This window comes from Triturus cristatus, chromosome 6, assembly GCF_964204655.1.
Source record: "Triturus cristatus chromosome 6, aTriCri1.1, whole genome shotgun sequence".
Classification (NCBI taxonomy): Eukaryota; Metazoa; Chordata; class Amphibia; order Caudata; family Salamandridae; genus Triturus; species Triturus cristatus.
The window spans coordinates 860,082,833-860,105,902 of NC_140589.1; the positions used below are offsets into that span (position 1 = coordinate 860,082,833).

The 23,070-nt window shown below is 43.7% G+C and overlaps 1 protein-coding gene across 1 annotated transcript in view; it reads left to right on the forward strand.

The window, feature by feature from the left end:
* LOC146817969 (chitin synthase chs-2-like) overlaps window positions 1-23,070 on the forward strand; it is a 281,940-nt gene that overhangs the window by 103,394 nt on the left and 155,476 nt on the right. The window contains exons 6-10 of the mRNA XM_085609724.1: window positions 265-432; window positions 3,588-3,774; window positions 5,116-5,208; window positions 14,501-14,642; window positions 16,575-16,775. Coding sequence (XP_085465850.1) covers window positions 265-432; window positions 3,588-3,774; window positions 5,116-5,208; window positions 14,501-14,642; window positions 16,575-16,775 — 791 coding nt within the window. The remainder of the gene's footprint in view (window positions 1-264; window positions 433-3,587; window positions 3,775-5,115; window positions 5,209-14,500; window positions 14,643-16,574; window positions 16,776-23,070) is intronic.

Here is a 23,070-nt window from a genome sequence, read left to right on the forward strand (position 1 = left end):
CCTAGACGTGTTATTAATGATGGCAACATTATGACTGTACATTAACCGGTCATTTGTGTGTGTATGCGTGTCTATGTCGATACACTAATGTATGCAAAAGGTACACACATCATTATGAGATGCAGGCATAATGTCCAAAATATGGAGTAACAGAGATTATTGTTTCATCGAGTAACAGTTACAGTGTATGACACCCTCCACAATGTAAACCGTTTAAAGTCACATCCTTTACTATATTGTGTGCTGCTTCCTTCCTGATTTAAGATTAGATAAATACAGACCAAGAAATGGAGTTTCCGACAAGGAAAAGTTTGATTTTGAGGCGCACATCTACTTCGATGACGCTTTTCTCAAAGAGACGGAAGGGCTGAAGGAAAGGCGTGTCAATTCCTACGTGGAGTGCCTGGCGACAGCCGTGGAAGAAGTGCACAGGTATGGCCAGCATCCGTCCTGCTGCCAACCAGCAGAGGAGGGAGCTATATGCATGCATAACTATGTCCCAAGCAATGTTCCCTCTGTTTTTACGTCTTGTCCACCAGGTGACAATGGGGGAGATTCACTAAGCTTTTGCGCCGTGTTTGCGTCACAAAAGTGACGCAAAATGACAAAAAATCTTTTTTTTGTAATTTACTTTCCAGCAAGTTTAGCGCTGGAAATAACGTAAAAATAATACAAAGCAGCAAATTGCGCTGCTTCACGTTACTCTGCGCTGTGGGGGTGTACCAAGGGTGGTGCATGGGCATTCCCATGCAGCCACCTAAGGTTTCTCAGGCTAAACCCAATATACTAAAAACAGTAGATTGGGTTCAGCGTGTGAAAAGTGCGCCTTTTTCAAGTTGGCGCAAGGAAGGAGAAGTGCTTTCATGTCTCCTTCCTTTTCCGACCTTGCATACGTGCTGCACTGTGCAGCAAGCATACAAAGTGGGAAAAGCTTTCCCTTGTGTCGAGCATAGTATTTTGTACAGGAAGGGTACCCTTCCTGCACAAAACTTATGCTGGACTCACGCACACACCCTATCGCTGCGGCGCTAAGGTGTGTGCATGGCGCACGGCAGCTGTAATCAGCGCCGGGGCAAAGGAAAGGGGAGGAGAGAGCCATATCTTTGAAGATATGGCGCTCTCCTGCTCCTTCCCTGTCGTGCAATGCAGCGCAGCCTCGCGGGGGCGGGGAGCTGCGCTGCTTTGCGTGACTTTTTCATAAATCTCCCCCTTTGTGTATACACACTTCTCTCAGCCATGTTCAAAAAACTGAATTACAATTTGTGTCACCTATCCGTTTTTGTGTGGATTAGAATTTGGTTTCAAGGCAACAGAGGTGTTCCTCAGCTATTTTTTTCTTTGTACAATATGGTGCAATTATAAAATAATTTTTACAAAAAAACGCTTTACCAAAAGCATATAAAATTGCACTCAAATTCAAATGCCATCCTGTTTGGACATTTCTTGTGTCCTTCCCCCCAAAATAAAATGATTTTTTCTACTAGGCTGCTTCCAGGGTCACTGTGACATACAACGCATCAGCAAAATGCAATGATTACAGAAAATCAAAGCCAATACAAAATCGTAACAGTATATGCTTTATAGAGCGCCGCGCAGTGAACAGAATGACATCTAGGCACTTGAGGGACATGTTCTTCGTGGAAATGCCAGAAACAAATTATTTGAACAAAAAAAGATTAGCTAAGTTTCCAGTGGTTCTGAAAGATACTTCTTTAGAGTGCTCCAAGCTCTGTTCTGTGCATAATGAAACGAGTGCACACTTAAGCAAATGAAAGTCAGGTTTGCCTGAGCATTACTGGTAAACTGTTTACAAGAGGAGATGACTGCCGGAGGATTGGCCTGAGCAGCCATTTCAACTCTGTGGAAGGAAGGAAGGAGGCAGAACTGGCCTGGAGACGTCTAGCAAACTCTATAGAAAAGGAGATGAGTAAAGAAGGAGAAAAGGAGATGAGTAAAGAAGGAGAAAGGGAGATGAGTAAAGAAGGAGGGGTCAGGCAGGAGCAGTGAAATCTGTGGAAGAGAACAGCAAGACAGGACTGGCTTAGTTACGGCTCCTTGTCTGGCTCGTCGGAGATGAACGAAGCAGGACTGGTTATCCTTTTATCCTCCTAAATACATCCTTATCCCCTCTTCCATTCTCTATTTGGCATTATTTACTATAACTATTTTTTTTATATAACACTACATACCACAAATATGATGTTTCTAGGGGCTGTAAATAACAGACGCCATTATCCAATGTATGGTTCTCTTATTGCCTTTCACGGACTGCTCCCTTGTTCTGAAGCCAGTAGACACTCTTTGGTGTGTATCTATGTTACTTCAGCTGCAGTCTATGTTTTGTTCCTGGGCTGAGCACCAGTCATAAAGTGCTGTAGGAGAATGGGAGGTGACGTGACTTGTAAGGGGGCTTGCGGAGGAAGCTACAACTGGTGATTAGGATGGGAAATGCAACTCGAATACATGATGAACAGAAGGCCTCTTTCGACCATAAATTCTCCACATTTACTAGGTTCTTCCCTTCAGGCCTCTCTATCATCAGTCTAATACAAACAATAAACCTTTCTCTAACTAAGGGTAATTATAATAATCCACCTTCAAATAAAGGAAGAACATGCTGGAAAAGCAAAATGCATTTCAATTGAGTCCTATAGTAAAGCTAATTTAACTGAGCATTTAATATGCACTTCGAATGCATGGCTATACATTCAAATGAGTAACTTGAAGCATAAATATAAAATATGGGTAAAAGAGCACATGTTTACATATGCAAATATAGCTTGAAGTGTAAGTGTAATAACTTGAAAAAGAATAGATGCTTACATGTTTGAACATTTGGGTACACGGGTATAAATCTCTAATCCCTACAATGAATACATTCCAGTATGCTTCACACATGTTAATCAAGTCAAGGCACTCAGTGAATATAATGACAAATGCGAGTATATAATTGCATTTCTGTGACATGTAAGGGTGGGGCCTAAAGTGCGCTGCTCCATGGCTATTCATCATTTCAAACGCAGCCATTCCCTAAGAACTGCAGTGAGAATGCTGCTCATTAATATGCATGAAGTACAATTTCTGCAAATCCCACCAAACTCTCATTTTCTGTGTGATGACAGATTAGTATATCCGCTGCAGTGCAAAATTATCATGCGGTCCACAACAGATACTGGAGAAAAGAAAAAAATACATCTGTAAGGCAATAGTGCGTTAGGACCCAACATTATGACTAGACCACATATGGAGATAGGGCAAACAGATTATTGTTTCAGTAGCAATGGCCCAGCAACCAAGCACAAGCAGGATGTGAAATAAACCCCTCTTAATGTGCCTCTCTAATGTATGCTCTCTCTCTATTCTGCACTTAAATACAAACAAACACCTTGATTAAATCTGGCTATAACCTCTATTTCACTTTCTTGAGGAACTTTTGCTTGGTGTTTGTAACAAATTTAGCCTTAGTTTTTACCGTTAAGCCTCTACTTCAAAACCTGCCTGGGCATCTTTCTTGATCAATGTATGGTGATTGACTGTGAAAACGTGCTATTTTGATTTGACCTTTCTTTTGATTTTGTGATCTTCAGGGTGTTTACATATAATAAGGAAACTCAGTTTTCAAGCAATTTGGATACAGATGCAAGCTCTCTACGGACCAGGCTTACGGTAACACCTTATGGGGGGCAGCTCCAATACACTCTCCCCAATGGCAACTTTTTATATGTGCACTTGAAGGACAAGGATCGTATTCGGCACAAGAAGAGGTGGTCACAGGTAAACTGAACTTAAAATCCATCCACGCATGTATTGTATATGGGAACTTAGTGGGGTGAGAGGAGGATCCCACAATATTGTGGTTGAACTATCAACTGGCAACGTTAGTGCTTCAACAATATTGACTACTACTACATTTCAAGGTAATAGTAAATGTATACTTCCTTGTATACAATGTTCTTGTTTATATAGCGATTATTGATATTGTGATACAGATATTGTTGCTTCACAATATTGTTGAGTTCGATATTGTTGTATACTCTTCATTTCTGTCAAATAATGTAGCTGGTCATAATATGACTCTTCTGAGCTCCATGCAAGATTCCATCAACTGATTTTGTCTTAGATTGAGTATCTGTACTTATGGCCTTAACTCCTGCCACAAATCCTTTCAATGATTTGGACTTATTATTTATTGGCATTGCTATTATGACGGGTGTTCTCTTCAAACCAAGAATAAAATATAAGATTCTTTAGTTCCACTGATATAATTAACTAAATCCAGAAGATAAAAACATTGTAATTCGTTGCAAATAAAAATGTTAGGCAAAAGGGGTTGATTTAAGGTTAGGCAAATGAGTTACCATCAACCAAGCAAAGTTTTTTCCTGTAAAGCAAAGTAGCAAAGGCCTGAACACTCAGGGAATTAGTTCTGTGTGTGTGAGGAATATTGTTTTCCCTGTATTTGTCCACTATGTCTGTCATGTTGTTGCAAACAAGATAAATCAGTACCAGAAGGTCTGCCCTAACTAAGGCAGGCCTTATGACACTGTTATGATGGAAGCCTTGCTGCAGGTTGGTAATGGGCAAGGATTTTCTGAAGCTCAGAAAGTCAAATGAAGCGGAAGAACCACATAGCCACGCCCTGTGAAGGTAAGAGTGGTGGGGTGAGGGGGGGTGGGGATTTCGACAGACGAAGACAAGGGAAAATTCATTATTTAATTTTCCCTCGTGGTCATCTGTCGAATCCCCCCCAACCCGCCCCCACCGCTCTTACCTGCACGGGCCTCTCCTGGAACCACAAGCTTGAGCACAACATCCGCCAATTTACTGGGAATTCATCCTTTACACCCACCTCTAAATGAGGCCAACAGACATAAACCTTGTGTCCAGATATAATTGACATGGTACAAATGGAGGTTTAAGATAAAATGTGCAGAAGGATTAGAAATGATGTGTTGGGTTGGCAACAAAGAGGTCAGCATATCCCATCCCCATGTCTGCTTCTGAGCCTTTTCCCATTGCCCCTGTGTGCCCAAACACACCTACTGACAATTTAACACTCACCCAAGAGGATGACATTGCTAATCATAGTGCTTGCCGTGTGTGCTGTCTTTTCAGATTATGTACCTCTATTATTTGTTGGGATGGAAACTCTACCGAGACACAGTGCAAGGGACTGAAAGCCAAGAAACTATGAGACAAGAGTTACAGGTACTTCTTTCTGAATTCCATTATTTGTGGTTGGAGCATAGGGCATGAGTAAATGTGGCATACTTGTGTGAAGGGTTGGCAATGTGGTACTTTATTACGGAACAGCAGAACAAGAGGGGCTTAAAGCAGAGGAACTTATCCTAGCTAATGAAGATTGAAAGTTTTTCGATGTTAGATCTTGCTAAGATAATGAAACGCCAACAAATGTCTCCAGAAGAACGCCACAGGAGAAGTAGGCATTGTTAAGTTCTCTTTTGAAAGAGTTTCTTGGTCATTAAACTTTTTATCATCCGCACCCTCCTTTTTTAATGCACGTAAACCAAGGAGGGTGTGTTAGAAAGCATGCAAAAATGGCTGCAAGAGAACTAAAGAGAGAAAGACAGAAAGAAAGCATTTGCCTAGGGTTCTAGATGGTGTAGATTTAGGTCTGGCTGAAATACGATTGAGCTACTATTTCCAGTATAATATACACTGAAAGGTAGTCTGGTGGCAATAATTCACAACACAAAACAAAACACTAGGGGCAATCACACATTTCACGAAAATACATACAGTAAGCCCAATCTTAAGACATTAACCCAACTAAAATATATTATAACTTCGTTGTATGTGATTTTGGAGAAAAACATACTAAATTAAACTAATTCTCAAGACCCCTTTTAATCAACAGGTTTCCACAAATTATTCCCCGCGAATGGCATTCACCAGGCTGGTGAGTCCAACCTGCTAAAAGCCATTCTTGGTGAAACACGGCTCCGGGTTTGTTGTTAACCAGTATTGTTGTCTGGTCAGCCCATTTATATTTTCCATATATCCTTTTAGTTTTCGTTTTTTTAAGGTATTTTCCCTAACCTCCACATATTGTGTCTCGTCTATTATGCCTGGTTTCACCTCACACCTTAGGAGAGACTTACTAAGATTTTGTGACGTGTTTGCATCACAAAAATTACGCAAATCAGCGCAAAATCTTTTTTTCCAATTCATTTTCCAGCACTAAACTTGTTTAGCACTGGAAATAACTGAAAAGTAATGTGAAGCAGCGCATAGCGCTGCTCTGCCTTACTTTGTTCCATGGAGGCATACCAAGGGTATAGAATTGGCGTTCCCATGTAACCACTCAATGTTTCTCACGCTAAACCCAATTTACTAAATAAAGTAGATTGGGATTAGCGTGAGAAAATGGTGCCCTTTTCAAGTAGGCGCAAGGAAGGAGAAATACTTTCATTTCTCCTTCCTTTTCTGACTTTGCATGTGTGCTGCACTTTACAACACGCATACAAAGTGGGAAAATTGTTAAAGTGAGTCTGTGCATAGTATTTTTAGCCAGTTTATCATGTTACAATACACATAGAAATCCCACTACCATGAACCATATTTCCATGATGCAGCCACCCCATTTCTCATGAGTTTGTTTCCTTTGTGGAGATGCAAAGCTTTTGACTGTATAACTCCTGTGTTTTATAATTTCTAAACTTTGTGATCTTTTTAATATTCATGAAATTTGTAAAGTTTCAAACTACACAAAGAGAAAACTTAGAATCAAACACATTTTCTGAAGTAATTACTTTTAATAGGAGGTTTTTACAGGAAATATTCTCAACCGCGTTTCTGTGATTCTCATACATGCAAGATTTTTTTTTTGTTTAAATCTCTTCATTGGAGTTTACAGTATAACACAGTAAACAACTCTTGGGGTGAGCTGAGGCCACCCAACATCCATAATGCTGGAGTTCTCTCAGACCGTGCATAACTTATCACCGGGTAATCATGTTTCTCCCCAACTGGCATCAGTCCACTATCATGGGCATTAATAACAAATGTAGAGTGCTTACTCAAAAGAATCAGGCAGGGGCACAGCACGCCAGTAGGAGATGGGCTACGGGCTGCCCAAAGCACCTCAAAAGTGTCATAATGTGAAGGATCATAGAACAGCAATAATATCACAAGTTACAAACAATTGTGCCAACTTTTCCCCTCTCAGGGCAGCCTCTCATTGCCCTTCACCCTAGTTTCAGACTATACATGTCCCCAGTCGCGGGTGGGGGAGGCGGGAGTGTATCGCGTAGGGGTTCGCGTGGGCGTGGTTAACATTTTTTTTAATTTACCTTAACGGTCCCCGTGCCGCCTTGGTTCCTGGCCGGGTCCCATTTGCTGGAACAGGAAGTATGCATCCTCCCTCTCCTCTCCTAAGACAATCACAATGCTGCAAGGGCAGCGTTATGATTGGTAGGACAGCGCTCAGCCAGGCACCGGTAAGGAGGCCATTTTCTCTATGTAGGCTGCATGCATGCAGCCTACATAGAGAAAATGTAGAGTGCGCATGACTGGTTTGGTCGGTCCCAGAGGGTCGACCAAACAGCCAGGGCCCACAACAGTGGGCAGGCCGCACCTCCCTGAGTCGCCCGGCCGCCATCCCCATCCAGGCATACCCTCCTGCCTGCCCCTAACCAGGCATACCCTAACTTCTGTTTTCTCACAGCACGAGAAGCAGAAACATAAACCCACACCATATGGTAAAAGTCAACGAGTTGTGTGTGACGGAGCAGGTACTCCGGTGGAGCCCCTTGGAATATCCTATAAATGTGCTGCAGTGTCAGGTAGGCCTGGTGCAAGTCATTAAATTGCATGTAATGGAAATGTAGGTTCATGGTTACCTCTTTTACATGCACTGTTGCACTCACCCACTGTTTATCGAACAGCATGGCACCCAGTCCAGCTGTCCACTTGGCCCTGGCTGGCATCACTGCCTCACAGCACTGGCCATGCAGAGTGCTATAAATAACTGTGACTGCCTTCCTGACATTCCGGTGCATAAGCAAAACCTGCAACAGGAGAGTCTTCAGCCCCCCTCCCCCACAGTGCGAAAGGTGCCAACCGATATTCCGTAGGCGGTCCTTACCTTGAACACATTTGTGCCAACACTAACGTGCCACCTGCATCAGTCTGCATCAGTCTGTTCTCTTGGTGACCTGGACGGACAGTATGCTGCAGCCATGTCAGGACCAACTCCCCCCCAGTAAGTGGTGAACAACTCCCCTCTCTGCGTAAGGTGCTGTTCATACCAAGCCAGCGCATTGCCCACTGCTACTGACTCGCGGTGTAATAAAGTTTGTAATTGGGGCCACTATGCTGTCGTTCACTAAAGGGATCTGCGTTATCGGCAGTGCAGCCCCCTTCCTGCCCTGCCCTGACAGCAGCCCATTAAGTGCCCTGGTATAAGTAGTGGCAACGGAGAGATACAGCAAGTGAGGTAAAATCAGCACCTTCTCAATTGTCACTCGGCCTAATGGAGATAAGGGCAATGACAATCAGAAGGGGAGGGAGTCCCATGTGGAGAAACCACCTGGTCCAGATTTCCATGCACCAAGTCTGCATCACAATGATAGATGTTCACTCCCAAGTATTTAGGTGTATCTAAGCACTACTCCAGTCACATGGGTATCACATTCTCTCGCCTGTGTTCCTCCACTTATCGGAGTGGGAACAAACAGGATTTGGTTGAATTTATGCACAGGCCTGACAAGTCCCAAATACATCCAGGATCAACATGAGCGGTCTTAAGGAAGTGCCGGCATACTGCAAGTAGATTAGAGCATCGTCCGCATACAGTGACACTATGTGTCAGTCATCTCACGCATGCACTCTCCATGTCCAAGCCTTAATGCGGAGCCAGGGTGCCAAACAGTCAGATGTAAATGTGCTAGTTTTAAAAAGCACCGTTGGGTTTCAGTATATGGTCTGCACCCACCCCAAGAAGACCTGGCCCATCCCCAAGCACCGCAAACAGATAATGCCAGCCGAGGGTGTCGAACGCTTCCTTAATATCTAGGGACACCGCTAATCTATTCACATAAGCCCCCTCTCATGACCCCATCAGGTTCAGCAGTCGACTGATGTTCATAAAGGTGTTGTGTTCTGGTATGAACCCATTCTGGTCTGGGTGGATCAGTTTGTCGACAACCGACAGCAGCCTGTTTGCCAAGATCTTCCCCAGTATCTTATAATCAAAGTTTAACAGCCAAATCGGCTGGCATGATTGCACATCCTGCTGGTCCCTCCCAGGTTTGTGGAGTACCACAATCAAGGCTTCCCTGAGGGTAGGTGGAAGTATACCCACCTCCGCCGACTCCTCATACAATTTCAGCAGCTGTGGGGGAAGTAAAGTTTTGAGCAACATGTAGTACTCTATTAGGTAGCCATCAGTCCCCAGTGTTTTATTGCATGCCATTTGTGAGATGGCCTCGCGTATTGCCGGCACCTGTATGGTGGGGAGGGGGTACCTCCTGCAGAAAGTCACAGATTTTGCCTGTGGTAGCTGTGTCCCACACCGCATACAGTGTGCAGTAGTATGCCATGAATGCTGTGGACCTGATTCACAAAAGTAATCTGAGACAAAATCCTAACTTTACCACTTTTGGCATTCACAAAAGGCATTTAGTAGTAGTAAAGTTAGGATTCCTAACTTTACTATTACTAAATGCCTTTTGTGAATACCGAAAGTCGTAAAGTTGGGATTTTGTCTCAGTTTAGTAGTAGTAAAGTTAGGAATCTTAACTTTACTACTACTAACTACCTTTTGTGAATACCAAAAGTCGTAAAGTTAGGATTTTGTCTCAGTTTAGTAGTAGTAAAGTCAGGAATACTAACTTTACTGCTACTAAATGCCTTTTGTGAATACCAAAAGTCGTCAAGTTAGGATTTTGTCTCAGATTACTTTTGTGAATCAGGCCCTGTGTTTATATCAGCTTGGGAATACTCAGCCCGCCCTCCTCAATGTGGATAACCCCTATTGGGGAGAGGGGTGTGTCCTCCCGCAGCAGTCATGCTAGCACTCTGCCCACCTGGTTCCGATCATCATGCAAGTGGGTGGTATATTCCTTATAGTCAAGCTTTGCGAGCCAGGACACGAGCTCCCTATGTTGCTGCCGAAGCTCCTGTATCGGCTGCACTCTATCTGCACATGTTGGGGTTACCCGCTTAATGTCATAAAGCTCCCGCTCTGTGTCCAACAAGTCCCTTCACAAGGTCCCTCTCACCCTCCACATCGTAGCAATACATTGGCTTTGCATGACCACTTTATGCACCTGCCACTCCGATGAATGAGATGCAGTGGAACCGGTGTTCTGTTAATAAAATTCTGTAAAACCTGAGGCTATGGTGTCTCAGAACGAGGGGTCCTGCAGGGCCTCCACCTGTAACCACCACATGGGAATCACAGCGCGCTCTGGGGCCCAGTGTATCGTCAACAGTAACGGGCAGTGATCAGAGACAGTGCGTGCCAAATAGTCCATAGTCACTGCGCGTCCACATATCGCATCACTGCAAAAGAAAAGTTCTAATTGTGTGTGTACGTCATTCATCAGGGAATAAAATGAGTACTCCTTGGCGTCTGGCTGTTGCAATCACCACACATCATGCAACAGCATGCCATCCATCCACCTTTGAAAGCGGCGCGACACCTGGTGACAAGTCGCCTCTTCTGTGGGAAGAGCAGAGTGGTCCAGCACCACATCCGGAACACAATTGTAATTCCTGGTCCAAACACACACCGCCTGGGTATGCAGCAACAGAGCCAGGGATAATCTCACCAGGAAGTCAGCATGCTGTACATTGGGGGAATATATCACCCCCAATGAAAAGGGGCCTCCGTTCAACAGAGCCTCCAGTATCACATGTCGGCCATCGCGGTCTGTTCTCTGGGCATTCACCGCTAAAGGGGCCCCAAGAGCAATACAGCTCAGAGCTTCCCAGGATAAGGCTGAGTAAGGCATACCATAAACATTCCCCCACCAACGCGCCTGCAATTTTTACAGCTCTTCAGCCACCAAGTTTGTTTCCTGCAAAAGCACCATGTGTATTCAGTGTCGTGCAAGGTAGGGGTGCACAGCCTGCCTTTTTCTGTGTGTGGCCATGCCTCAGATGTTCCAGGTCACGAGGCGGTAAGAATGGGCAATTACTTTAGCAGCATCACCCATCCTGCTGAAGTATGTGTGCCAAACCGAACCACAGCAACCCACCCACCCAGCAATCCCATGAACCCTGATGTGCCCTGCAAACACAATATGCATCACCCTGCAGATAGTGAACTCCAACTTTTTACCAATCCCTCTAAGAGATCCTCCACCCCTGTTTCAAGGCTGATCACCTACAGCAGAAACAGCCTCACCTACAGCAGAAACAGCCGGCAACAAGGAAACAGAAAGCCACAAGCATACACCCATTAACATATGAACATGTTCAACTCGGAAACAAAGGAAAGCGTGGCAGTGGTGTTGTCCCAGTTTGCTCCGTCCTGCCCCTTCCTCAAAAGTGTGCCCCTGGTGTTCGGGACACCTGGCTCCATTGGCAGGCCCACAGCCAAGCAGCAAGGGGGATCCCCCTTATATCTAATTATTCTCCTGCAGTGTCTTGTACTCAACATTCCTCAGGTAATATCATCACCCAAACGGGGAGAGCCAGCCCCCACACTCCATTCCCCACAGACACTCCCGAGACAGTAGAACCAGATTCGAAATCTGAATCCCGCTCAGATGACAGGGCAGCAAAGGAGTTCTGACTGTGCAACAGGACATCCACCACCACCTGAGCCCTCTTGTGAGCCACCTGCTTACTAGTGGGGTGATGTCTTGGTCAGCGTTTGCATCATTTTCCCAGGCCCTGCAGATCCCAGCTGCCTCCAGGCAGCCTCCTCAGACATCTCAAAGAAATTAGTGGGATCCCCTGCTCTCACCTGCAGTCAGGCAGGGAGGAGCAGAGTGCATTTATGGCCCAACTGGTGTAGTTGCTGCTTGACTCTCATGCACGGGCTGCAGCGACGCTGTACCTCCACTGTGTAATCTGGGTATGCTGACACTGTCGCTCCCTCACAATGCCATGGGCCCTTGGAGCAAAAGGCTTGCGGTATTAAATCTCATTCCTGGTAATTCAGGAGGCGTGCAATGACAGACCATGAGGCTGCGCCTGGTCGGGTGGGCCATCCCGGGTCCAATGGGCCCTCTCAATGGAGAAGAATTTAGGAACTCGCCCTAGAGGAAAAGAAAAGATATGTTTATTATTTGACTGTTAATTTCTGTGTACAATCAAGCATGGTTCATATAAATATAAACTCAGGATTAGAATAGTTATTATTGAAAAAAGAAAAAACGCTGTGAGAAGAAGGGTAGGTAACATCTTAGTAAGCTTAATAATAAAATAGCAGAAAATAGAGATAGAATACAATAGAAATAATTATGCATGCTTAGTTTTCTCAGGCACGTCAGCTCAATAAATAAAGCCATAGTGTACTAGAGAGCACCAGTCAACATTCAAAAGAGATAAGACAAAGAATCAGAAGAGAAGCCTAGTAGTCAGGAAGATTGGGTAGGTAATTTTAAAATAAAGACAAGCAATTGCAGGTGCTATAGAGTTAGGTATAGGGGTTACAATAATTGTTGAATGTTTAGCCTCCTCAGATAGTCTCCAGCAGAACACCAACAAAAAGACTGAAAAGGCGACAGGAAGAATTTGGAAGCCAAAAGTTCTGATGGTCTCTTCCGTTGTTGTTATTTTATCCACTCCCTCTTCCCCCGTGGGGGTCTTCTGGGGACTTGGTTTGTATCAGTCTAGGGAAGATCTCTGAGAGGGATTTGGGAAATATAATTTCCTGTTCCTGTGCAAGATTTTTCAGGTAGGATTGCTCGGCATCTTTGACACAGGTCATGCTGGGCGGCCACACCCTACCCAAATCTTCTGCTCCACCGGCCTCAAATCACCGGGCCATGGCCACGAGTCAACTCCAGGGGTGAGTACCCTCTCGCTGCTTTGGATCCCCAGGCTCCAGGGCTGAATTTAAGCAGGATGTAGCGGGGTCCGGTGAGGAGCTCAACAAAACACGCCCTCACCGGCTGCCATCTTAGCCACGTCCCCACATGCAAGATTGGTTAATGCTGCAAACTTTATAAAGTGAGCAAAGTGTGGCGTTTGACAATTTTGTCCAAATTTCAAGGCTATTGTTGTATCTTTGAACAACAATTTGTCCTGGATGGCTTCCTAAGTAAACTAACCAACTTACTATCCTGCTTTCCAACATAACTAAGCTATCACACTCCATTGCTTCCTAGGGAAATTATCCCACTTTACTGCATCTAAGAAACACTAACCTAGTGGTGAGGCAATGCTTTCTGGGGAGAGTCCGTAATGTACAGCATCTATAGAACACTGACACAATGCATGCATCCTAGAGACAATAGCCCACAATACTGCAATGGAACCTACAGCCACTAACACACATACTTTACTGCTTCTTTGAGATTTACAACTTAGTCTGCCTAATAAAGACATAAATGCTCTGAATGGTGGTCTTTAGCAGTGTCTGTTTCTGGCTGTTTAAGAGTTTGTCCTTTTACAAACACCGGCTAATCGTAAATGAACCAGAAAGAAGTAAAGTAAAATAAAACCCTTTAGGGAAATTCTCACATAAAGCTGCCTTAAAAAAAAACGAATTAAGGAAGAGTATTAGAAAAGTGAAGATGACGCTACAGGTATGTCAATGATTCTTCCTCACAAAACCCAACCTGTTTATGATCATTCCTCATAATACAGGCTCCAAAATAGTTTTATGGAATAGATAATATCAATAAGTAAATACATGAATAATTAAACTGTTGAGATTTACAATTTCATACATCAGTGTATACATTAATGAACATATGTATTTACCTGGGTCACAAAGCTTGCAGTTTGTTGTTGTTGTTGTGTGGTGCTTTTGTTGAATCTTTGTGCTGAGTTCCTATAGATTTACTATGGAGCACTATTGTAATGTTGTGTTGTTTGCTGTTGTGTTGTTGTTATTGTATAGAGTCATAGTATAATTGTTCTGCCTCAACTGCAGTCTACTTGCGTAGAAATGTACAACATTCTTGTAACATAAGAGCTTCATCACTAATCCACTTTCATGATACTGTGATAAAGGATGGTGTGTCAAGCAATGAACAATTTCCTATCATGGACATGAAATTCAACCAATCAAAATAGTTTGTGATTTAATTTCATATATCCACAAAAAGTATCTCCACTCTTTCCCTGTGTATTAATTGTATTTCTTTTCTTCAACTATATTTATATTATTTTGAACAATTTAATTAGAATGTTTGAAGTGGATTGCTCTAAAAATCAAAGTGTGCTCATGCACGTTTGTTTTCTATGACTGTTTTTTATCGCTTATTATCTGTGTCATAATATGAAGTGAGAGAGGTAAAATCTCACAGTAGCAGGTTTTTCTGATTTTAATCAGGTTTCTTGACCCTCATTTTAGATTAAGGCAAAAAACACCTACATTTTAGCTCTGGATGGTGACACAGACTTTCAGCCCTCCTCTCTGCTGCTCCTAGTGGACCGACTCAGGATGTATCCCCATGTAGGCGCGGCCTGCGGTAGAATTCATCCCACTGGAGTCGGTAGGAATATTCTTGTAGCATTGTTGGCGATATGGATGGTTGATTGTTCTCGCATGTAAAAATATATATTCTGGTCAACCTTTTGTTAGCAGGCAACACATGTCTTATTTCTTTGATTATGATGCTTATGCCCTTATTACGAATTCCCTAACCCGTGGTGGCCGGCCATGTACTGCCAGACTGCCGGTCCACCCGCTGAATTTGGACTGTGGCGGTTGGATCACCCTGGAACCACTGCTGCCACTAGGGATCCACAATCCCTGGCAGTGGTGCAGTGGTCTGAGGCTCCTAATGTGCAGCGGCACTGCCAAGCATATTAGGAGTTTCCTCTCTGCGACACTTTTCATGGCGTTACGACTGCCATGAAAAGTGTGGTGGTGAAGAAACAAAGAGAGCCATACAGGGCTCTGCACCATGGGGTGCATGCAGGGGGCACATATTGTGCCTCCCTGTGTGCATGCATCCCCAGTTGCTGCAGGTTCTTGAGACTTGAGAGTCCATGCCCAGCAGGAACTTCCTTTGACGTTCCACTTTCCGGTGCTTGGGCCAGCCAAAGAACTGCCTGCCAGAGTAAAAATAAGTTGTACTCTGGTGGGTGATCTGTGATGGCTTTGACGGTCTCGGAGAGGAGTGGCATTGTGGCAGCTCTGCTCCGAGACCAGTAAAGTCATAATAAGGCCCTTGGTCATTTATTGCCTTAGGTCTCTTCCAATGTTTGGTAGTAATATTTGTTTCATGATTTGACAAAAATAAAATTCCAGGGCCATGCTGTGCTAGAGCTTTCATTTACTTGAGATTGCCTTTTACCTGATTATTAGAGTGAATATTTGACTTTAAAGAAGAGCAGTAAGCCATATATGGTAATCAAATGATTCTAGATGTCGGATTGCAAACATGACTAATTACTTGTGACTTGAAATTGACAATATATTGTATGGCATCCCTCTATCTCTCAGCTTGAGTTTTCTGTTATTGCCTGCAGCCAAAGGCTAAATCAGCCGTAATATTTCCACTTCCCCAAGTAGCATCTATCATGTCAGCGGCCAGATAATGCCAAAGATAGCCCTGGGCCTATGATGCCTTTGGACCATTGCACCCATTGAAAGCTTAATCTTCCCCCAAAAATGACACCTGTAGAGGAGAAACGTGGAATTCTGAAACAGAGTGCCCTAACTGGAGCTCCTCTCATGAAAATATTGTAATATGGCGTTGATGATTAATCCAAGTAATGCAAGGGTGCATAACAAGGGAAAGGGCAAATAACTCAATGTTAATGTCCTCAGCGCCATTAGACCAAGCTGGGTAACAGCAGCAAAGGGCTCTGCGTTTTTCAGCCACTAACAGAATGACCACTATCAGTAACGCCATATGTGATTTATTTTCATAAAGTAATTATGTTAATTCTCAAAATGCTACCCTCTGAATCGTAGTATAGGCAGAGGGCTTATTTTAAGAGCCAAAATGTATACAGTTTTGGGAAACATGTAAATTTGTTTTCAGATTGATGTGAAGATAGTTCTGGGCTCATATTAGGGTCAAGTGTAACACAGGGAAGTATACCTTTAGGTGAAAATGTTTCATTTGGTGTAATTTTGGTTATCCCAAGCCAAAAAAAAGTAATGTGAGCAATATATTCCATTAAGGTAACCATGCCTCATGATAGTAATTAAAATGTCAGCACAGCTTTCAAATAATGCCAAACACTTGTCCTAATGAGGTGTGCCCACAGCAATTGTAAGTTTGCATGTATGTATGTAAGTATGTATATTTCTATGTATATATGTATTATTAATATTATTATTTTTATTATTATGGCTATTATTAAGAGTAGGAGTAGTAACATTATCATGATTGATATATTGAATACTGTGGCTCTTGTAAATATTATGAATTATAATAAAATATTTGTAACACACTACTACCTCCGTATAGGTCCTATGGTGTGGTACCAGAAGTTTGAATATGCCGTGGCCCACTGGTTGCAGAAGTCTTCGGAGCATGTCCTGGGCTGTGTGCTTTGCAGCCCTGGGTGCTTTAGTTTGTTCAGGGCAGCAGCCCTGATGGATGACAATGTCCTGAAGATGTACACCACAAAAGCCACTGAAGCCTCCCAATTTGTTCAGTATGATCAAGGTAAATCCTGCATTCACCTAGTAATGCATTGTATTGTATTGCAAAACCTACATCGAGCTTCATACCACTGACGAGATTGTGAATCACTCCAAAATGTATCTTGTTTGTAGGAATCCCTTTTGGAGTGCATGTTTGAAAGAGTGTTGGGTGCAGTTAGGCCTATATACAAAGAGTTTGTTGTGATATGTAAGGATTGTAAATGTGTTTTAACCATCGTGCGGTGAACTTGTAGGTGTAGTTGAAGCTGAAGTGTTGTAAAACGGTGTGCAAATAAAGTTGGTCAGGCATGCAAGGACCAACCATCTTGTAGCAGTGGTCTGTATCATAGAAATATGGGACCAGAAATAACCAGGTTTTTAAGATTCTCCAGAATTGTAGGTTGTTTACAAATATTCATTTTCAGTCAGGAATCTAGCTCCACAGCTTGTCCAATTGAACTGAGAAATAGCCTGAGCTAGTTACAGAATTGTTTTAAGGAAGATTAAGGCCAATCTAGAAAACAGCAATAGTCCTTGCTCCAAACAGAGTCATCCTTTATGCAAAATGTTGCCAGAAGTGACCCCTCTTCACTTATTTCATATAGAGAAATGACACTGGTCTGTAAAAGTAACACATTTGTTCGCAGACCCTTATATTACAATCCCTTTGATCAACATTCAGGCAGGGGTAGAAGATGTGCAATGCTTCTTCTTGATTTCTTGTAACTGTGCAAACATTGTAATCATTTGGAAGTTTGCAAAATTAAAAAAAAAGTTTTTTATATATGTTTGCAGAAGTAGATCAAATGAGAAATAACCTCTTTTAGTGGTAAGATTCTCTCACTAAAAAGAGCAGTGAGCGGTCAAGGAGTTGGCGTTTCATAGCTGGAATGCTCTGTGAATTTATGTACATTCACAAACTTCTATATTTGGGAGCATCAAAAAACCTCTACAACCGATCCAAGCCTAGAAATGCCCAGAAATGACTACCAGGTGAGAAGTTGACTCAAGATTCCCCCAAATCTGTTGGGTGGCTATGAAGGGGTTTCACTAGCAGGTAAATATGTACCTATGGGAAAAAAGTAACAGTTAGCTGCAGATTTTCACAGAAGTAAATATGCAAGTATGATTATGTGAAATGGAAATCACAAAACAATTTCCAATACAAGTCAAAACCTGTGGCTATTGTAGATTTCCAGGCATACCTCTTTTAAGAATTTCTCACAGTCATAAATCTGCACTTATGTCAGGTTTGACACCTGCAGGCACAGATTTAAAACTTTGACAGGCCTATTAACAAACTGCAAGTTGTAGTACTACTAAAGTACTACAAAATGCTATTCAGAAACCTTTGAGTGTAATTCTCAACCTCCGCATCTCCTATCTTTTAAGGGGAGATCATCACACATGTACGTTTACTACTTAGGGGTCAATTACAATCCCGTTCGGAAAAGCACCGAACGGAATTCAGATTTGGCAAATCCAATTTGGAACCTATGTTTCCGACCGATTCAGACACCTTTCTGGGTGACCGATTAGGATGCAAGGAAACCGTTTGGGCTATCCGAATCGTTTCCGAATGGCATCTGGACAGCCTCAGTTGTTCTGAGCCGATTTGTACAGCTCTATGGACATTGTTTCCAAACGAGCGATTACGATGACCGCATTGGACAGCCATTACGATTCGGTCAGCCCGACACGAAGTTGCTGTCGGAATCTGACTTTCCAGGTGGGGCGCGTGGGGCTACCCAAGGGACCTCTCATACAAACCATGCACAGTGTGGCAATCACTATGGGGTACCCAGCACTGGCTGCATGGTTTTCCCCAACCACCCCTTTTTTCAATGGGAGCCTGTGTTCTCGTTCGGAACACAGGATCCGATTTAAGTCAATGCGAGTCCGACCGAACGATGTTGGGAAGCATTGTAATTGATCGGTTGTACTCACAGAACCCAAGTCAGTCGGAAACGATTCCGAAACTGATTCGGTCGGAATAGTTTCAAAACGACATAGGAATCAACCCCTTAGTAGTAAATGTGGGATAGACCAGGCAGAGTAGCTGGAAAAAGAAGTATGCTCACTACTAAATTTAAGGGGTTTAGAAAGGATTAAGGAGGGGTGGATGTAGGGGTTTAGGGAGGGACACTCACTCAGCTATAAAAGTCCATTGCTATTCACAAACTGCACTTTTAAAGTTACTATAGCCAAAAAGGGACACAAACCAGTAGTAAATGACTCCATATCGAAATATTTGTTTTACTTAGTGTGGGAATGTATTTTTTTAAATAAAACTTCAGAAAAATATATTTGATTTAATTTAATATGTTTAAATGGTTTAAAGATTTAATCAAAAGTAAGCTAATAGTGCTATAATATTTATTTTGTTCTACATTTAAAACATATATATAAATTCAGTTCACATTAATATTTGACATAAAAATGTATAAACCGATTTATTATGCAATAGATATTTTAATTTTTTTTAAAAATTTCCTGCTAATTTAACACGCAGAGATCCTTAGTTTGACTGTGCAGTCTCCCTATGGTAAAGTAAGCGAAATGCAAAAAATGTTGTTAACTAAAAAACTGTTTGTTAAAATATGTTTATAGTAAGTATAAATGTAAATTAATTATTAATAAATGTTCTAAATGTAGAACGAAATAAAAAATGCTACAGCACTATTAACCAAATTCTGAAATAAATAATTAATTAATTGAAATATCTTAAATTGAATTTAAAAAAATCTGAAATGTAAATAAAAAATGAATTCCCACGTAAAGTAAAATAAAAATGTTTTTACTATCCATTAATTTTTATTAAAAGTGAAATATAGAATTGATTACAGATAGTTTTATAAAATGTTAATGAAAATGAAAGTTACATTATTTATAAATTCAAAAAAGGTTGTTATAATATGTTTTATTTAACAAATAAATATATTTTATTTTTAGATTTTTTTAACATTAGATCATATTTATTTATAATTTTAACTTTTCATTTTTATCTAACATTATTTCCTATGAGATTCACCTATACATTTCTACCTCCTTTACTTTCTATGAGAGGATGGTGGCAGTGCTAGTTATTGGCCATGTGTGGTTCTGGATTTACTCATGGACGTCAATTAGGGGTTTCCAAGGGGGCGCAACCATAACCCCTAAGCCACCTGTTGCGACCCTTGCCACCTTGCTCACCACCCATGGCTGTTTGTCAGCCTTGGCAAGCGCTCTGGTGGCAAAACAATTATCCGCAGCGTAAGCAGCTCTTGATTGCACTGCCTGTGCTGAGGCTCTGCCTGCAGAGACATTATGATGGCCTGCAAACTAGGCCTGGGTGGGGGAAAGAGCTTGTCTCCCTTGGTGATATGGTGATCCCAAACTGGGCCAAGGGCGCAGTCATTGAATTGATACATTGTACGTATCTGCTGCAGGCTTGGGCCAGGAAGCTGAGCGAATGAGCACAAAGTGTGTGCAGCATGGCTGGTCATGATTGGACAGTGACTAACTACACGTGCTGCAGCTAGCAGCACATGTGTGTAAGTGCAAGCACGAACCTCCTGCACCTTACCCTGCTTGAAGAGGATGTGGTGCCTGGTGCAGTATGTGTACCACCACGTTTGGGTCCACCGACTGGGTCCCAGGGCCATGAATCGGGTAGCATGCGAAAGCACTACAAATAATGGCTGTCCAGGCAAAAATTATTGGTCAGCTCCCACGTGGCAGTACAAGCCACGCTGATGCGGTGCACCTTGGATTTGAGCCTGACTTTTGCCTGCTGCTTGGGTGCTGGATTTCAAGACTCTTGAGTGACTGAGCAGGCTGTCTCCAGCCCCTTGGATCAGGACCAAGGCTCACACCTACTGTGTGTATACACCGGCTTTCTTCACAACACACAGGTCTCGGTGACCCAGAGCTCACGATGCGGCGGACGTGACCCACGCATGTAGCTGATAGCGTCACCTGATTCATCGAAGCTCTGCCCACGGACGCACTGGAATGGCTGCCGTTCCTCTAGGCTCCGATGGCTCCGAGTCCGAGTCTATGAGCCTAGAAGCCTAAATCCTCACGGCAAAGTAAACTCTGCACCGCCTTGTAAGAACTGAGAAGCCAAGGAACTGGAGGGGGTTAAGCACTCCGATCACAAGACACGGGAGACACTAAGACAGGTGATGGTTGCATCGCCCCACATGTGGCGGGCGCTGCGCTTCTGAAGGTTTCTGTTTCCTGTTTTCTGGGTAAGTCTCTGCCTGCCTGTACGTTCCAAAGTTTCAGATGGCTCCAGCGCCGTCTCCGGCTCCAACACCGAAGAGACGATCCTACTGAGTTGCTCCGACACCTATACCGACACCGTCATCAACACCGGTAAGGTCTGAGAGGGGGTCCTTTGTTTCTATATCACGCGTTCACACACCTGCCCATACCTGCCACACTTGCTCTGGGGGCTTGAGACTATATTGCACCCCCTCCTTCCCACGGTGGCCCACCTTTGATGGGGGCTTTGGGCCACTACGGACCGGATTGGTCCACTGAGTACGGGTGGGGCATTCAACTCCGACCTGGGATCGGTCTGTTCTGTTTGCTCCTTTGGTTCCACCTGGTGGTGCTGGTATCAGCAGCGGCAGTACAAAAGGGGGTGGTGATGGACGGAGAATCAGAACCAATCAAACACTCACACCAGTCAACAGATCTGGGTTTGATCCATCACCGTTCTTTAGCCCACTCTGCCACCCCAGTTCAGACATGGCCATATGCAAATCAGTTTGACCCTGTGCCTCATGGGAACAGTCCAGCCCGAACTGCCAAGCTATGCCTTCCCTGGACCGGAAACAAGCTTCCTAGGACCGGTTTCTTGCATTTCAGCCGTCTTCAGCCAGGCTTGCTTGAATCCAGTGGCAAAGTGAACTAGGGACTCACATCTGAGCATACCCTGCCAACTTATGGCGATCAAAGCGGTACAAAAGGGGGTGGTGATAGACGGAGAATCAGAACCAATCAAACACTCACACCCAGTCAACAGATCTGGGTTTGATCCATCACCGTTCTTTAGCCCACTCTGCCACCCCAGTTCAGACATGGCCATATGCAAATCAGTCTGACCCGGTGCCTCATTGGAACAGTCCAGCCCAAACTGCCAAGCTATGCCTTCCCTGGACCGGAAACAAGCTTCCTAGGACGGGTTTCTGGCATTTCAGCTGTCTTCAGCCAGGCTTGCTTGAATCCAGTGGCAAAGTGAACTAGGGTCTCACGTCTGAGCATACCCTGCCAACTTATGGCGATCAAAGCGGTACAAAAGGGGGTGGTGATGGACGGAGAATCAGAACCAATCAAACACTCACGCCCAGTCAACAGATCTGGGTGTGATCCATCACCGTTCTTTAGCCCACTCTGCCACCCCAGTTCAGACATGGCCATATGCAAATCAGTCTGACCCTGTGCCTCATGGGAACAGTCCAGCCCGAACTGCCAAGCTATGCCTTCCCTGGACCGGAAACAAGCTTCCTAGGACCGGTTTCTGGCATTTCAGCCGTCTTCAGCCAGGCTTGCTTGAATCCAGTGGCAAAGTGAACTAGGGACTCACGTCTGAGCATGCCCTGCTAACTTATGGCGATCAAAGCGGTACAAAAGGGGGTGGTGATGGACGGAGAATCAGAACCAATCAAACACTCACACCCAGTCAACAGATCTGGGTTTGATCCATCACCATTCTTTAGCCCACTCTGCCACCCCAGTTCAGACATGGCCATATACAAATCAGTCTGACCCTGTGCCTCATGGGAACAGTCCAGCCCAAACTGCCAAGCTATGCCTTCCCTGGACCGGAAACAAGCTTCCTAGGACCGGTTTCTGGCATTTCAGCCGTCTTCAGCCAGGCTTGCTTGAATCCAGTATCAGCAGCGGCAACTTCACGGACACTGAGTGAGGGAGGAACACTCGGGTATTTAGGCACTTAGACAGTGTGGTGTATTGCCCTGATTTGGATGGTCTAGTTGTGGCGATTCAGCGTTCTGGTGCGCAGCTGCTTTAGAGACGTTTTTGCTTCCTTCTTCATTCTCCTGTTCATTCAGCTTGGCTGGTCCTTTAAAAAAGAAAAAAGAAAACGGGAAAGGTTTGTAAAAATGCGCGGTAAACAGAACACAGTAGACATGGGAAAAGAGTCCTCTGAGTCAGCTGGGCAAACTGTGTTAACACCTTCACCTGCCCCAAGAGGAATGCGGAGGGGCCAAAGAAATGCCCAGCAGAGAATGGAGTTAAAGGCAAAAGCACTGGCCGAAAAAGATAAGCAGTCTGAGCAAAATGCTCTGTATGAAGCCTCAGAT